The sequence below is a fragment of the Oncorhynchus mykiss genome, chromosome 13, assembly GCF_057628025.1.
Source record: "Oncorhynchus mykiss isolate SJ-2025 chromosome 13, ASM5762802v1, whole genome shotgun sequence".
NCBI classification, from domain to species: domain Eukaryota; kingdom Metazoa; phylum Chordata; class Actinopteri; order Salmoniformes; family Salmonidae; genus Oncorhynchus; species Oncorhynchus mykiss.
In genome coordinates this window covers 54,278,615-54,296,720 of record NC_143034.1, presented here as the reverse complement: position 1 = coordinate 54,296,720, position 18,106 = coordinate 54,278,615, and the positions used below count along the sequence as shown (strand labels likewise).

The 18,106-nt window shown below is 42.6% G+C and overlaps 1 protein-coding gene across 1 annotated transcript in view; it reads right to left on the bottom strand.

The window, feature by feature from the left end:
* Positions 1 to 9,048, bottom strand: part of LOC110486541 (netrin-1) — a 51,423-nt gene extending 42,375 nt beyond the window's left edge. Inside the window, exons 1-2 of the mRNA XM_021558228.3 lie at positions 8,755 to 9,048; positions 7,357 to 8,401 (exon numbers count right to left, since the gene is read on the bottom strand). Of these exons, the coding sequence (XP_021413903.1) occupies positions 7,357 to 8,371 (1,015 nt within the window). The 5' untranslated portion in view covers positions 8,372 to 8,401; positions 8,755 to 9,048. The remainder of the gene's footprint in view (positions 1 to 7,356; positions 8,402 to 8,754) is intronic.
* Positions 9,049 to 18,106: the final 9,058 nt, after the last annotated feature.

Below are 18,106 nucleotides of genomic sequence, written 5' to 3'. Positions count from 1 at the left end.
ACAGTCTCTACAATGTCCTCTTGGCTTGTGATACAGCACCTCAAGCATTCATAATATGACCTGTGATATGTACAGTATATTGCAGCACTTGTCAGCAGTTATCACGTATTAGTAACACTAGACAATGCCTTGACTGTTTCAGATCCTGAAGACAGGAGAGTGCCCACCCAGATAAACAGAGACTGGACCTGTATGTCCTCTGGCACACTGATGCAGTGTGAAATGACCCCTCATGGTCGTCTGACGTCAGAGTCAAGAGAAAAGGAATCCTAAACCAAAGCTACCATTTCCTTCCAACTGTTGAGGGCCACCTCTCCAAACCGCCGTCCACAACATAGCCATAGAATATTTTCTCTATTGTCTTAAAAGGCAGAGTAAAGCCTCTTTGGCTCTACGTTCATGTCTGTCTTCAATTATAAGCGCAACAAAACAAAATCCCAAGAAACATGAAGCATTTGCCCAGAGGACACTGGATTCCACCAGAGCTTGGATTTTGAGATCTCAGAAATATACGTCTTTGTTTTTTAGTCTCCCTGTATACAGTGAAACCTCCCAGCTCACCAGAGCCACACAGGCTGATGTGCCAAAAGGACTGTCCTGCAGGCCCACCATATGGAGATACACTGTAGTTTCCACTTCAGTTACGGAACAGAATTAGTCTGGGGATGTTTTGGAATGAGTAACAGCCCAAATGTACTGCTATTCATTACCTTTTTAGCATAGAGGTCCATCGTGTGGCCCTTTAGAACTCCTGATATTGACCGCAGATTCTTTTTCTTAAGACTGCAAATTTGACAGTTTTTTAAAATATACAGTGTGTCTCTACAAACGCGCAGACCATAATTTTTCCTTAAAGAATCACAAAGGCCAAACAATGTACATATTTCCCCCCTGGCACTGTGCTCTATACTCATGGTTTCACATGGGCCTAATGATATGATTTTAGTCTAAGTGCAGTCTAACTGACCTTCTATTCCCAGTGGGGCGTTTAAAGGTGTCTGAGTTTTCATCTGTCTGTTGAGAGACTCCCAATACTGACCTGGCTGCAACCCACCTGCTTCCGATTAACTGCTCAAAAAGCTCTCCTGCATGTACACTGGGGCAAAAAAGTATTTAGTCAGCCACCAATTGTGCAAGTTCTCCCACTTAAAAAGATGAGAGAGGCCTGTCATTTTAATCATAGGTACACTTCAACTATGACAGACAAAATGAGGAAAAAATCCAGGAAATCACATTGTAGGATTTTTTATGAATTTATTTGCAAATTATGGTGGAAAATAAGTATTTGGTCACCTACAAACAAAAAAGCCATTTTTTTTCTCATTTTGTCTGTCATAGTTGAAGTGTACCTATGATGAAAATTATAGGCCTCTCTCATCTTTTTAAGTGGGAGAACTTGCACAATTGGTGGCTGACTAAATACTTTTTTGCCCCACTGTACTTGTTTTATTTTATTGGTTATTTTTCTCTTTCATTCAAAAAACATTTATTTAAAGGTCTGCATGGCAAATTTAGGTCTGCATGGCAAATTTCCTGTTGCTTGGTACCCATTGAATGGTGCATTCTTTCAGCCCATGAGACCTTTCTTTGATAGTTGTGTTCACGAATATACACTGTATTCTATGAAAACAAGTAACTATCCATACAAAACGAGTAACTATCCATACAAAACGAGTAACTATCCATACAAAACGAGTAATTATCCATACAAAACGAGTAACTATCCATACAAAACAAGTAATTATCCATACAAAACAAGTAACTATCCATACAAAACAAATAACTATTCATACAAAACAAGTAATGATCCATACAAAACAAGTAACTATCCATACAAAACAAGTAACTATCCATACAAAACAAGTAACTATCCATACAAAACAAGTAACTATCCATACAAAACAAGTAACTATCCATACAAAACAAGTAATTCAATAAAGTGAAAGCATTTCAGTGGTTATTTGCTCCAATATACTTTCACTTAATGTGCTATATTCCTTAACCAACAAAGTATTTGTTAAAACAGACAAAATAAAGGTTATTAACATATTAGAAATAACAATCATATAAAACTATTCAAAATAGGGATTAATAACTTGAAAAATCAAAACCTACAAACAGGTCACCAAATCCAGATGGACCTAACCCCTGGCAGTAGATGATGGCTGCTTGGGGCCGAAGAGTTCCTCTACAAGAACATCTATGACATCATCTTTTCAATAAGTTATTTTTCCTGTCACATGGGCTACAAAGGAAGCGGAATGAGACCCAGATGGTGGGCAGCCCCGGCCTCGACCCAGCCTGGCAGCCCAGGGGAAGACAGCCGGACTGGAGTCAGCAGAAACAATGTCAATGGTCCTAGTCAGCCACATGGAGAAAGAACTGAGCTGTCAATGTCAATGGTCCCAGTCAGCCACATGGAGAAAGAACAGGCCTGCAGAGAGACTCACTGAGCTGCTGCACACGTAGTGAAGGCCTCGTCAACATGCGGTCAAAGCAGAGGTCTGGGATTTGTTAGAGCCTGTCTCCTCTTCACTTTTTACCAGACAGGTGGGATAGCTCAACCAGAGATATCACAGTTTAAACAAAGCTCTGTGTTCTATAACAGGGTCTTTTGACTGAACAACCTCGGCAGTAGAACATGAACTTCTACTTTAAAAATGCTCTCTCTAAACTGTTTCCTTTTGAGACATTGTGAATGCAATCCAGTGGGCTTTCGGGGTGATTTAAGAGCTCACATAAAGATTCAGCACACTTTGAGGCTATTTTTAGTGTTGGTCCAACACAAGTATGTGCTGGACCGCCCGGGAGGAGAGCCTGTGGGATATTGATATAATCCCATCTAATTCAACATCCCTGTAGGTGGTAGACGTGTCAGTCCAAACCAAGAATGACTTCTGTTTCTGTTCGATAGCTGCCAAATACTTTCAACAGCGTACAAAACATGCTGATAACAATTAGAGGGGGAAAGAGCATCTTGTGAGAGAGTGTGGCTGTTTCATAGGTTTGTCAAAAAGGGAATACAGGTGCACGCCATGCGTCGTTTGTATCCTCTTTCAATCTACATGTAAATTCACTTTTGTAATACAGTATGTACTATAAACCAGGGGGTTGGACAGTTTCTTTTCAATTGCTTTCTCTCTCTGGTTCTTTGTGACAGGCTCTTTGATATGTTGATAGTTTAGGGGGGTTAGACACATGCAGAGATCTGTGTAAGGCAACAGGTCAAACATGGCAGAGGAGCCAGTGGCAAGTGACTGATACTACCCCTCTGCCAGAGAATCCCAGCTCAGAGAGAAAAGAAGGGCATGCTGAATTACCAGGCCTTGGCAGGAACTTTCCAACTCTCCCTCTACATCAGTGGGCCAAAAGTCTATAACATACAATAAAGTGGAGAACATGAACTCAATAACTAGGCTTGGATGCACAAATGCTCCACAACTGTAAAAGCCCGGTAAGGTCAAAGCCCCATCTCAATGAAATAATAGTGTTGCATTTAACCTCTGTTCGAAACAAAGTTCAAATTGAACAAGTGCAAAATTACACGTATGAGTGACTAAGGCTACCATTTTCAACTAGCCTCAAAAGCCACTTGGCAGGCAAGTCTTTCCCACAGTTTCCTTCACACCCCATCAGTCAACGAAGTGAGGTGAGTAGGTCTGACGCGAAAGGGTCAATGCTACGCTGTGCATGGTTGGAATACAAAGCAGCTGGGGTGAATTTAAGAGATGTGCCTCTTCTGGAAGAGAAAACCTGATGGTCAGGGGAGGAGCCAATTCTCTGTGTGTATTTATCTCCTGCCTTTATCTCTTCAATGATAAACCAATCACTGGCCTTTGGGGGTGTGGTGGCAACAGATTAAGCTGATCATGGAGATGTATTTTCTCATAGCATCTAAGACGCAAAATGAAAGGCAAATCAAATCAGGAAGATTTTAATTTGGTTTAAATGAACTAACTTGCTTTGCATGCCACATCATTGGATGGGAATGCAATGAGAGGGTAACGGCTACCAATAAGAATGCATTTCCACTAAATATGATGGCCTCCCCGCATGCAAAGCCACATGGGAAATGGATATTGTTTTACTTCCGCAGTGCAGCACCTGCAGTGTAGCCAACTACTCACCCATATCCACATCTCTCTCTTTCTCTCCACTTCTCTCTTTACACCTCTCTCTCTCCATCTCTCTGTCTCTCCATCACTGTCTGTCTATCTATCTAGCTCTCTCTCTGTCTCTCCACTTCTCTCCCTCCACCTCACTCTCTCTCTCCACCTCTCTTTCTGTCTCTCCACTTCTCTCTGTCTCTCCACCTCTCTCTGTCTCTCCACTTCTCTCTCTCTCCACTTCTCTCTGTCTCTCCACCTCTCTCTGTCTCTCCACTTCTTTCTGTCTCTCCACTTCTCTCTGTCTCTCCACCTCTCTCTCTGTCTCTCCACTTCTCTCTGTCTCTCCACTTTTCTCTGTCTCTCCACTTTTCTCTGTCTCTCCACCTCTCTCTGTCTCTCCACTTTTCTCTGTCTCTCCACCTCTCTCTGTCTCTCCACCTCTTTCTGTCTACCCACTTCTCTCTGTCTCTCCACCTCTTTCTGTCTCCCCACTTATCGCTGTCTCTCCACCTCAATTTCTGTCTCCCCACTTAGCTCTTTCTCTCCACCTATCTCTCTCTCCACTTCCCTCTGTCTCTCCACTTCTCTCTCTCCCCATCTCTCTCTCCACCTCTCTCTCCACTTCTCTCTGTCTCTACTTCTCTCTCTCCATCTCTCTCTCCATCTCTCTCTCTCTCTCTCTCTCTCCACCTCTCTCTCTGTCTCTCCACTTCTCTCTCAACTTCTCTGTCTCTCCACTTCTCTCTCTGTCTTTCAACCTCTCTCTCTGTCTTTCTGATAGTACTCAAAAATCAGGGGCCAACCGGAATCCCAGAAAGATCATTAGCAGCAGCCATTCTGAGCCCCTTTAGCCAGACCACTGAGCTGGGCTGTAGCCCAGTGAATAACAGCCTCCCTCGCCCATTCCACACAACGAGGTGTCAAGCCACCCTTATTATTCCCTTCCCTTCCCTTGGACTGCATGCTTATTCTGCCTGTTCTGGCGCTTTATCTAATGACACTGCTGACAAAGAAAGTGAGGTGGTGAAAGGGGCCTCATACTGACAGCATGATGGATGCCACAAGTGACAACCTTTTGTTTTAGTAAAACACACTGACATGCTGGCCTTGCACAGGCAAAATGCAGAGGGCAAGGGGAACAACTTGTTCACTTGTTCTGTGTCATTGAACAAACAATGGCAGTGTCAGAACTTGTTTCTTTTCCAGGTTTTGTTTCACTGTAGATGAGGTTTGTTCTGTGTGGTTCTGTGTATATGCTGTGTGGTACTGTTGATACAAGCACCCAGATCTGTTGAAAAATATACTCTATTGATGGAATTAAACTTAGTTCTGGTTTCAAAGTACCTCATGTTTTGTCCCTCTCTGAATAGTTGACTTGGCCCAAAGTGGCAGTTTATTTTCTATGTGCCAAAAATGCCAATAAAACCAGCTTAATCGCCCATCCAATCTGGTAAAAGCACCTGCTTACGGAAACACAACATGCCTCTGCGGTCTATCTCTGCAGCAGCTACATTTCCCTCCTATTGAACTGCTACTACAGTCGGAAACACAACATAACTCTGCGGTCTATCTCTGCAGCAGCTACGTTTCCCTCCTATTGAACTGCTACTACAGTCGGAAACACAACATGCCTCTGCGGTCTATCTCTGCAGCAGCTACGTTTCCCTCCTATTGAACTGCTACTACAGTCGGAAACACAACATAACTCTGCGGTCTATCTCTGCAGCAGCTACGTTTCCCTCCTATTGAACTGCTACTACAGTCGGAAACACAACATAACTCTGCGGTCTATCTCTGCAGCAGCTACGTTTCCCTCCTATTGAACTGCTACTACAGTCGGAAACACAACATAACTCTGCGGTCTATCTCTGCAGCAGCTACGTTTCCCTCCTATTGAACTGCTACTACAGTCGGAAACGCTGCTCATACTGCAATTAGGCACTTGGGCACCCGCACTTCATTTGGGGAAACTAATTTCTTGCCTTTTCTTTCAGGGATAATTTCTGAGAGTAAAATATAAACCTAGTTAAAGCATTTAGACTACACAGTAATCATGTGTTTTTCATGTCCTCCAAAATGCAAAATGGATAGTGTGCAAAGATGACATGTTAAAAAAAATGACATGTTTTTTGTTTTGGGGGGGGGGGGGGGGGGGGGGGTATTTCCATTTGTTGATATCAATATCTAACAATTTTACTCTCCAATGATTTGTGTGGTTACATACTTATATCTATGATGAGTTGTTCTAAACAATCCAAACATGTCATTGGCATGGTTGGTGTCAACTCAGTCAATTCAGGAGATGAAATACTATTCAATTCATGAATTGAACATTGTCCATTACTTTTAAAGGAGGATGAAGATAAAGGAGGAGATTTAAATGTTGATTAATTCAAGGCTAGTCAAAAGTTGATGAGTATTACAGTGCACATGAGTGTAACATATTATATCACAAAACAACGTTTTTAAAAATGTAATTAGGCCAACACATTGTGGTTACATGTTTTCAAAAATCTGTATTTTGGTTTTGATTTACGTTTTGCATAAATCATTGCAATGTGTAGCTAATCAGCGTTTGGTTTTATGTGGGTAACTGTTTGTAAATTAAACTAACTATGCCATTCCATTTTTGTATGGTGGTTTGAGTTATAAAAACAAAGTTTGAAACACGGACCAGGCCTCACTTTATTAAATTCAAAGCATATAATTAAATAATTTTTAACAAAATCCATTTTTTTTACATTAACACAATAAGATGGTTGTAGGCGACAACATTTGATATACATTATGCTGACTTTTTTCAAATTGGTTGATACACCTAAATAAAATCCCCTCCTCACAATTACTGTGGTTTTGCCATTTTGATTCGTTATCAAATAGGGCATATTTTAACAGGGTAATTAATTTACTGGTGTAATTTACGAATGCAGTTTTATTTGACACAATTAAACGATTTAAATCAAACGAATTAGCCAAAACAATCGGTGGTTTACAAAGCCTAATTCATATTGGATCAATGTGAGATGCTTAAATTGAATTTGAATTGAAGAAACGGAATAATGAACAAATCAGGTCTGCGTTAGACTATGCGTAAAATGCGTTTTTCTAGGCATAATGAGAAACCTGCGCAATCACACAAAATACTTTAGATCATTATGAGTCTTGCAATTTAGAAAGTACATTTAAATCTCGAAAAAATACGTTATAGCGCAAAACTTTGAGTTATTAAGGTAAATAGCTGACTTACCAACACATTCGTTTGCCTCTCTTGCGGTTGCGCGCTGCCAAGGACGGTCATAATGGAAAGGTTTGCACCTGTCACACTCCGGCCCCGCGGTGTTGTGCTTGCACTCGCATACCAGGTTTCCTTCCCTTTCTTTAACGCACTTTGAAGCGTGACCGTTGCACTTGCACCGCCCGCCAACCTGCAGGTCTGATACCGCGTAAAAGTAGGAATCTCTAGCCAGCTCCGAGTCGTCCTCGTTCTCATCCCCAAACGTGTGCAGTCGGCTGAACGTAACCTTGATGTCGGTGGCTGTCACCCAGTCCTGCAGCACAGGAGAGTTGTCGAAGTCGTGCGCCGAGGGTCTGCCATCCAAGGTGCTGAACGCAATGAGCCCACCTGTCAGCGGGTGCATGTCCGTGTGAGAATCTGTGCAAATCGCCTCTTGTTCGTTCTGCTTGGTAATTGCCGCCTTATTCTGCTTGTTATACATCTTCTTACACTGGGTAGAGTAGAATTGGAAAGGAACCCAGGATTTGCCATAGTCCATGGACTTAAAGATAGCCATAGATTCGGGTCGGGGTGAACAGAACTGCAAGCTCACATATGTGACCTCAAATTTTTTACCCAATGACAAAGTGAACGTGACGTTCTGAGGATACTGGACATAGTTTTCTGACTGCCAGCAGGTGAGGTTATGAGGGTTGTTCAAATCAGTTAAATACGCAGGTGGATGAGTTTTCTTTGGGTCCCCTGGATCGCAGGTGTGGCAATCCCTAGTCCTCTCCTCACCCTTCTCGGTCACGACGCAGTACCTTGAGGCTGGGGTTCCACAGGTGCTGGAGACGCGCACGTCCTTCCCGAAAGCAGAGTTGACGAAATCGGGGATGCACCTCCGGGGGTTGCCGTTCTCATCATAGCATGGGTCTGGAGGGGACGACTGGGCAGCAAACATACTCATCCCATAACCTCCAAGAGCCCCCTTAACCAGCAGAGAAATGGCCACCGAGGTGACCCAAACCTCTAAAATCCTTATCATTGTAATCCGTGCTCTTTAGTGTCACTTGTGCTGAAATGTAGTCGTAGAAAAAGAGACATATTTAAGATGTTTGTTACATAGATCTAGAGGAACATTATCATATCATGCATTGCACAATGAATAGCCAATAATATATATATATATATATTTATATATATATATATGTGTGTGTGTGTGTGTGTGTGTGTGTGTGACCATCTATATTTAAATGCTATTTAGCCTACATCTGAAAGTATCCATGGTGAAGACAAACAAGCAGAATACCATTCATACATGTTAATATTAAATCAATAGCCTATGTACATTTCTGTGTTTTGTTCTCCACACATAAACAGATGAAACACAAACAGTCATGCACATGTATGTGAATGAAATCATCTTACGAGACAAATAAAACTCCACAGAGGACACTACCTCCGAATAACTGTTCAGCCTGGAAGAGAAGTGTTGTAAAACTTAAGAATATAGAGGGCAGCCTACTCTCTTTTTTTACGCACGAAAATCTACCGCTAGTTTGCCTTTTCTGGGTTTCTAGACATACATTGGAGGACCAGCTCGCTATTAGCTTCCCTGACTCTGTCTTCCACTCAGTCACACCTCTGTCTACCTCTGTCTCTTGTCTGTCCCATTCCCTTTCTGACGCTCTCACTGTTTGAACAGAGAAGTGAGACCCTGTTATCCAGCAGAGCTTGAGGTCATATGGAGATGCTCGCAGAGCTAAAAGAGAGAACAACGACATCCACTGGTGTGTAACAATAAATTATAAATATACCTCCCCTCAAATGTATTTGAAATATGTTTGTATTCAGCTTATTACATCATCTTATTAAAACAACAATGATATTAGGATGTTTTTTCTTCTTGTTTGAATTATTCAAAGATCACATAGCTGGCAGGTCCAATGACTAACTTCAGTGTTCTTCTCAAGTTACCACCTGTAAATAATAATACAAAAAAACGTTTACATTGAATCTCACAAAAGTGCCAATCCAACAGGTTTCATCTCAGCCTTAACCGTATTATTGAAGTACATCTGTAGGATACGTTGGAATCAGATTTGCCTCAAATTTAACGATAGTCGTCCCGCCAAACTTCAGTAAATTACACGCAAGCAGCGACATCGTGCGGTGGCGGGAAGTACTGTTACGATAAAGGAATTCATTTTAATCCATCCTTGAGACAGTACTGCTGACTGTGCCCGCGTTTGTTTGTTATTTACTCGGAAGCTCAGTAAACGCTTGTTTGGGAAAATGGAAAATAATGAGCCAAAAGCAAACCAGTGTCACATCCCTTTAAATGTTCCACACATTTCCCATATTGAAAAAGTTTTGTGTTGTCAAATTTTTTCATACATTAAAACATTAAAGGTAGACTCAGCGAAAAGATGTAGCCACAAGCAGATATGTGGTCATGGCTAGAAGGATTACAACTTTTGTCAAATACATTTTTTAGCTAACCTTACCCTTTTCCTAACCTTAACATAATTATCCTACGTTAATTATCCTAACCTTTCGCGTAAATTCTCCTAACCTGCTATGAAAAGTCAAATCTGAGAAAAGCGGCATCCCATCTAGTTAAAAGCCAGATATTGAGAGGAGCGAGATGCAAGACTTCGCTCTCCAACAATCACACACAGCGCATGTGCATGGGTTCGCGTCACGCTGTTCACAGCGTATTAGCCAGGGCACCAAAACAGCAGTGCAATTGAGCCTCGCACTTCAACGCTTATAGTTGTTGCGGAAATTGACCCACTGCTGGTCATCACGAGTTACCACAGCCACAAAGTCATAATGTTATGACTAAAACACCTCCTATTTTAAACTTTTTTATTTAACTAGGCAAGTCAGTTAAGAACAAATTATTATTTTCAATGACGGCCTAGGAACAGTGTCTTAACTGACTTGCCTAGTTAAATAAAAAAGTTTTGACATACCATCCACACAATCTTTCAACAACAGTCTTAACCAAGTCACAAAATGATCGTCGTGGTGTTGCTTCAACACACTCAGTTATTTTTGCTCCCAGTACAATGTTGTTGTCCAATGTTGTTGTCCCTGTGTTATGTGGGAGTCCTCCGGCCGGCACCATGGATTACAGGAACAATGTCACAGGGTGACAATAGGGTGACACCTGCGTCCTCTGCTGAGGTTGGAAGTCTGGCCAGGGCCAGTACAGTAATGTCAAGTAGAAAATTGTCAGTAGAATAACCTTACGGAAGAACTCCGAGACTTTCAACGTGGCACCGTCATTGGATGCCCCCTTTCCAACAAGTCAGTTAATCAAATTTCTGCCCAGCTAGAGCTGCCCCGGTAAACTGTAAGTGCTGTTATTGTGAAGTGGAAACGTCTAGGAGCAACAACGGCTCAGCCACGAAGTGGTAGGCCACACAAAAAATTGTCTGTCCTCGGGTTGCAACACTCACTACTGAGTTCCAAACTGCCTCTAGAAGCAACCTCAGCACAATAACTGTTCGTCGGGAGCTTCATGAAATGGGTTTCCATGGCTGAGCAGCCGCACACAAGCCTAAGATCACCATGCGTAATGCCAAAAGTCGGCTGGAGTGGTGTAAAGCTCACCGTCATTAGACTCCGGAGCAGTGGAAATGCGTTCTCTGGCGTTATGAATCACTCTTCACCATCTGGCAACCGACGGACTAATTGGCTTGGCGGATGGCAGGAGAACACTACCTTCCCCAATGCACGATACAAACTGTAAAGTTTGGTGGAGGAAGAAAAATGGTCTGGGGCTGTTTTTCATGGTTCGGGTTAGGCCCCTTAGTGCCAATGAAGGTAAATCTTAATGCTACAGCATACAATGACATTCTAGACGATTATTTGCTTCCAACTTTGTGGCAACAGTTTGGGGAAGGTCCTTTCCAGTTTCAGCATGACAATTCCCCCGTGCACAAAACAAGGTCCATACAGAAATGTTTTGTCGACATCGGTGTGGAAGAACTTGACTGGCCTGCACAGAGCCCTGACCTCAACCCCATCGAACACCTAATCGCCCTATAGCAGTGCCAGAGCTCACTAATGCTCTTGTAGCTGGATGGAAGAAATTCCCCGCAGCAATGTTCCAACATCTAGTGGAAAGCCTTCGCAGAAGAGTGGAGGCTGTTATAGCAGCAGAGGGGGGACCAACTCTATAATAATGCCCATGATTTTGGAATGAGATGTTTGATGAGCAGGTGGCCACATACTTTTGGTGATGTAATATACGTGAAAGCTACCATCAAGTTCACACAACACAACTGTAAATATGGTACGTGTGCACAGGAAAGGTTTCGGTGAGTAGGGCAATGTATTTTAATTATTCCATGTCATCACATTCCTGCCTTAAAGATGCACTTCCGGGATCTTAAGCACAACAAATATGTAACATATTGCACAAATTGGATTTGTAACACATCACAGAAATTGCTAAATTCGTATGATACTGTATCATACAAATTGCACAATTCCTAACATCACACGAAATAGATGATGTCGTACACAATTGGATGACATAGTACACAAAAAACAGGGACCCGTTTTGGTTCGTTAGCATCATTTTCAAAACTACTGGCTGAAATTATACAACAGTTTCAGAGTGATCTTGAACTGCCATTACATCTAAATATCTCCTCATCTCATGTAGGGTATGAACTTTACCCTCGGAGTGCTTCCTTAGTCACGTTCCAAGTAGTCATAATAGGGAGGCTCTTTTCCTGTTTGCTCTGCCACAGGTGACCCTCAGTTTCCTATTTACATCTCAGTCCCTGTTGCATGGCAACAGTGACAGGGCTGTCTTTGGACCCCAGCTGTACTTCACAATGACATCTTCCTGTCTGCACACATGAAGAAAGAGACCCTCCAGGCTAAATATAGAGCCCCATGGGGACCCAGGTCTGTGTGGGAGGTCACAGCAGCTTTACTCTGGGCCTAAGGCTCTTATTTAATATATGCCCAATCTGATCATCAGTCTGTGGATTAACAAAGAGCCAGGGGAGTTCACACTGCTAAAACATGGAAGTGTTCTTTTCTGATAGACTTCTCCATCACCATTTATTTATTACAGCTTTTAGTCATCCACAGAACAAACACTTGTGGTTGCAAATAATTAAGAAAAAAATGCCAATGTTGTTCAACTACTGAAAATCCTGTGATGCTTCTGCAGGAAATGATCTAAGATGGAGCACACCTCGTGCATAGAGGACCGTATGCACCACGCCGTGGACAGGTGCCTTTATGGCCTGGGCCACAGCTCTCCCAACACATAGCCCTGGAACGGTAAACCTCATCACTTAGATTTACTGATCTAATGGTCTTTGAAAAGCACATCTCTTAAGAAGGAAGTTCAGTCATCTCAAAATCCAAATGTAATCTCCGGATATGATTAATCAGTGTGAAATTTCACCACTTTCACGTCTGAATTGTAATGAATGTGGTGCATTGGTTATGTAGTCAATCATCTGTATTTTCATTCATAAAAAATACTCCCATTGTTGTGAAACAGTGTTAAAATGTTGGGTCATCTAGTTTCGCCATGAGTCAAACGGGAAAGGAAAGAGGTGACACAGAGGTCACACGTCAAACAGGAAATTTAGATAATTTCTAGGGAATTTCTAGGGCCTAAGTCACTCAAAATGAACAAATCTATGAAGCATCAGGCTCTATCACAGCACTCCTGAGTGACAATCAAGCAATAAGGCACGAGGGGGTGTGGTACAGTGCCTTGCAAAAGTATTCACCCCCCTTGGCGTTTTTCCTATTTTGTTGCATTACAACCTGTAATTTAAATGGATTTTTATTTGGATTTCATGCAATGGACATACACAAAATAATCCAAATTGGTGAAGTGAAATTTTAAAAATAACTTGTTTAAAATTTTTAAAAAAAAATTAAAATGGAAAAGTTGTTTGTGCATATGTGTTCACCCCCTTTGCTAAGTAGCCCGAAAATAAGATCTGGTACAACCAATTAACTGCAGAAGTCACATAATTAGTTCAATAAAGTCCACCTGTGTGCAATCTAAGTGTCACATGATCTCAGTGTGTTTTTCTGTGTGTTTAGCTGCCCTGTGCATAAACCGCTGTAGTTTAGAGGAACCAGTGAAGAGAGATCCACGAAACTTCATCATCAAGCTGCAGCAGATTCTGAGGAAAACACGGGAGGTATGGCTCTCCATGTAATGAACTGTTCTACATCTGTGTAATTTACTGTAGCTGTAATGTAGCTGTAATGTAGCTGTAATGTAGCTGTAATGTAACTGTAATGTAGCTGTAATGGAGCTGTAATGGAGCTGTAATGTAGCTGTAATGTAACTGTAATGTAGCTGTAATGTAGCTGTAATGGAGCTGTAATGTAACTGTAATGTAGCTGTAATGGAGCTGTAATGGAGCTGTAATGGAGCTGTAATGTAACTGTAATGTAGCTGTAATGGAGCTGTAATGGAGCTGTAATGTATTTCTATATTCTGTAGGTTTTTGAACAGTCCCAGGATGAGCTGGTGGTCCCACTGGCTCTCCTGTTCTCTTCCACTCTTCTGCAGGTGAGCCCAGATACAGTAGACCGCCACACCACAGAAACTCATCATCACCACCAACCATGACCAGAAACCCACGTGAGGACAGACTCAGTCCAGTCCAATGTACCGTAGTTCTCAGATGATCCAGTAAGTATCTCTCCTCTGTTTCAGACCCCTCACTTCTCCTCTGACTCTGGGGTGCTGCAGGAGGCCTGTGAGGTGTTCCACTGTTTCCTGTCCTGGCCAGAGCCCTGCTGCAGCGCCAGCCGACACCTGCTCTCCCTCATCCAGCAGGAGCTCAGGGTGCCAGGTATTGAACCCTAGACTCTATACAGCCTTCCTGTTGGTCTGGGTCTCATTTCATCTGTCACTTGTCACTGTCCTGATTCAAGTTCCATTTTCTTCCACATGGAGGCACTGTTGTTTAAACCAGATCTCTCCAACACTACCATCCTGTAGGTTTTCACTCCAACCCTAATCTAGCACACCTGATTATAATAATCAGCTGGTTGATAAACTGAATCAGGATAGTTACTGGAGTTGGATCAAAAACCTACAGGAGGGTAGTTCTCCAGGGACAGGGTTGGAGAGCCCTGGTTTAAACAATACAAAAGGTAACACCATCACTTATACTGTATTTCCACCAAGTATCTCATTTCAAAGACTAGTGAGAGAAGAACAAGGATTGACCACCACCACCAATCACTCCAAAACTATGTACGTCAACACAGACCATCCGTGATTAAATCATTCAACATTGCTCCAACTTGATACATTTAAACACAAACCACTGTTCTCCTCTTTGTTGTGTGTGTGCTCATAATGTATGTGTGTGTTCATAATGTGTGTGTGTGACTGTATTAGGACGGTATTGTTAATGAGCCTAGTTGAGGATGTCCCTCCCGAGCTCATGTCTGTCTCTGAGCAGCTGAGTGGTGTCTGTCACTCCCAGAGGGACACCTCCATCACCCTGATCAAACATGCCTTCCAGGCTGCCCTGGGGACCAAGTACCCCCTCCAGATACTGCATCATGCACTGCAGGTATGTCCTATTATATGTGATTCCTAAATGATGTGTTCACAGTGTCACGTCTGCTCCTGCTCTTCCCACCCTTGGCGCTTGAGGATGCCAGGCTGCCCTGCATCACGCACTCCTGCCATCTATTATGCACACCTGTCTTTCCTCGTCACGCGCATCAGCGATATTGGACTCACCTGTTTATTACCTCCCCTATATTTATCAGTTCCCCTACTCTGTTCCCTGCTGCTGCATTCCTTTTTATTTTTTTCCCTGTGTTACTCGTTTGCTGATGCTGTTCCTGTCTCGTTCCATGTCTGTTCCTTGTTAAATGTTTGACTCACCGTACCTGCTTCATCTGGAGCAGCTTGTGACTGCAGTAACAGAGGCCATGGAGACAGCAGCCTCTACATGGGACACAGCCAGAGAGAGTCCACTGCAGAGGCTGAAGGGGCTGGTGGAAAGAATTTGCATGCCCCCTCCAGACTGCCATACAGGCCCTGGTGAGAGAATTTTACTACATGCTTCATCATAGTCTCACCATCTGAGGGGTTCCTGGAACAGATAAGCTGGTCAACTTTGGGCAAACAGGACTGACTGGAGATGATTAGAGAGAGATGAGGAAGTCAAATGTTGAGTAATGAGAAACTCAGTGGCACGTACAATGCTTGATCCTACTTGATCTGATTTAGTCTTGGTTCTTTCTCTTATTATTAGGAAATGCCCATACACTGACGCTGCCCTTAGCCAAATGTCACATGTACTCCTGGGATAAGGACAACTTCGGTAATGAGCTTTTCCCATTGCTTCTTTCTCCATATTCAAGACAGTAAATTTCAAACCCATACTGTAAAATCTGTATAGCCTTTGTGTCTGTGGATTGTCAATGATGTAATTCTGTGTATTCGTTCAGACATTTTAAAAGACATTCTTCAGAGTGAGCTGGACCGGCTCCCAGTCTTTAACCTTTACAGAGACAAGGGAGAGGAGGATGATGAAGATGAGGAAACAGAGGAGGAAAACAATAAAGAACCGATACACAGAGCACCGGATCTCCACTGTGTCCACCTGCTCCAAAGACTATGTTCTCCAGCTACTCCCTGACCTCCAGCTTGTCTGTGCCCTCCACCCTGTCTGTATGTGTGAAAAACATCAATCATGTTGACTCAATCATCCATTTACTGGTGTAGACAGATGTGCCTGTATTGAATTTCCTTGTATCCTACAATGTTTCACAGTGTATCTGAATACAGTGTTGAGATGTAGTACCAGTCAAAAGTTGACACACCTACACATTCAAAGGTTTTTCTTAATTTGTACTATTTCATACATTGTAGAATAATAGTGAAGACATCACAACTATTAAATAACACATCATCGAACCCTGGAATGAGTAGGTGTGTCCAAACTTAGAATACACAAGGTGCAATACCGAAATTTGGTCGTGCATCAGCTATTTCTCTTGGTACTGTATATCTATCAGTCACTCAATTTGATTGATAAATTTGTCTAGCCATCTATCTAAACTTGTAGTAATCATGGTCAAATTCCGACCCTTTACTCAGGGGCCCCATTGGTTCTGACTTAGCATATATGGACAACTACAAATGCCTAGGTGTCTGGCTAGACTATAAACTCTCCTTCCAGACTCATATTAAGCATCTCCAATCCAAAATTAAATCTAGAATCGGCTTCCTATTTCGCAATAAAGCCTCCTTCACTCACGTTTCCAAACATACCCTCTTAAAACTGACTATCCTACCGATCCTCGACTTCAGCGATGTCATTTACAAAATAGCCTCCAACACTCTACTCAGAAAACTGGATGCAATCTATCGCAGTGCCATCCATTTTGTCACCAAAAGCCCCATATACCACCCACCACTACTAACAAATTGATATCGTTGGTCACTCTAACTCAGATATCATATTAACAGGTGAGTGAGTGAGTGGTGGCAGTGGGACCACCTTCCCTGTGTGTCTAGACCAGGATTAGAAGAAGATCATCCAAAGTGTCATCAGGTACAGTATCAATTAAACCAACCACAGGCCTGATCATGTGCTGCCAATATACAGTATATTACAGAATTATTTTACGTGACATGTTGCTGACCCAATAATTATTCTGTTGTTGTACAGGTGTGAGGTGTCATTGTGCTGTAAACCAGGCAGCGGTTTTGACTGGAGGTCTCACAGGAGCCGGCCTGGTCAGGTCCAGCCACTGCACCCCTCCTTCTGCTCCCTGCTCTGCCTGCCCATCACCTCCTTCTGCTCCCTGCTCTGCCTGCCCATCACATCATTCTGCTCCCTGCTCTGCCTGCCCATCACCTCCTGTGGCGCTCAACCGTCATAAAACACTGGACTAGGCTACTCTCTCTCCTAAACCACTCAGACATGAACACCCACATGTCCTAATAATAATGTATTCCATTTAGCATGAAGCTTTTATCCAAAGCAACATGTATGTGTACATACAGTTGAAGTTATAAATTGACATACACCTTAGCCAAATACATTTCCACTCAGTTTTACAAAATTCTTGACATTTAATCCTAGTAAAAATGCCCTGTCTTAGGTCAGTTAGGATCACCACTTTATTTTAAGAATGTGAAAAGTCAGAATAATAGTAGAGAGAATAACTTATTTCAGCCTTTATTCATTTCATCACATTCCCAGTGGGTCATAAGTTTACATGCACTCAAGTAGTATTTGGTAGCATTGCCTTTAAATTGTTTAACTTGGGTCAAATGTTTTGGGTAGCCTTCCACAAGCTTCCCACAATAAGCTGGGTGCATTTTGGCCCATTCCTCCTGACAGAGCTGGTGTAACTGAGTCAGGTTTGTAGGCCTCCTTGCTCGCACATGCTTTTTCAGTTCTGCTCACACATTTTCTATAGGATTGAGGTCAGGGCTTTGTGATGGCCACTCCAATACCTTGACATTGTTGTCCTTAAGCAATTTTACCACAACTTTGGAAGTATGCTTAGGGTCATTGTCCATTTGGAAGACCCATTTGCAACCAGGCTTTAACTTCCTGACTGATATCTTGAGATGTTACTTCAATATATCCACATAATTTTCCTTCCTCATGAGGCCATGTATTTTGTGAAGTGTACCAGTGCCTCCTGCAGCAAGCACCCCCTCAACATGATGCTGCCACCCCCATGCTTCACGGTTGGGATGGTGTTCTTTAGCTTGCAAGCATTCCCTTTT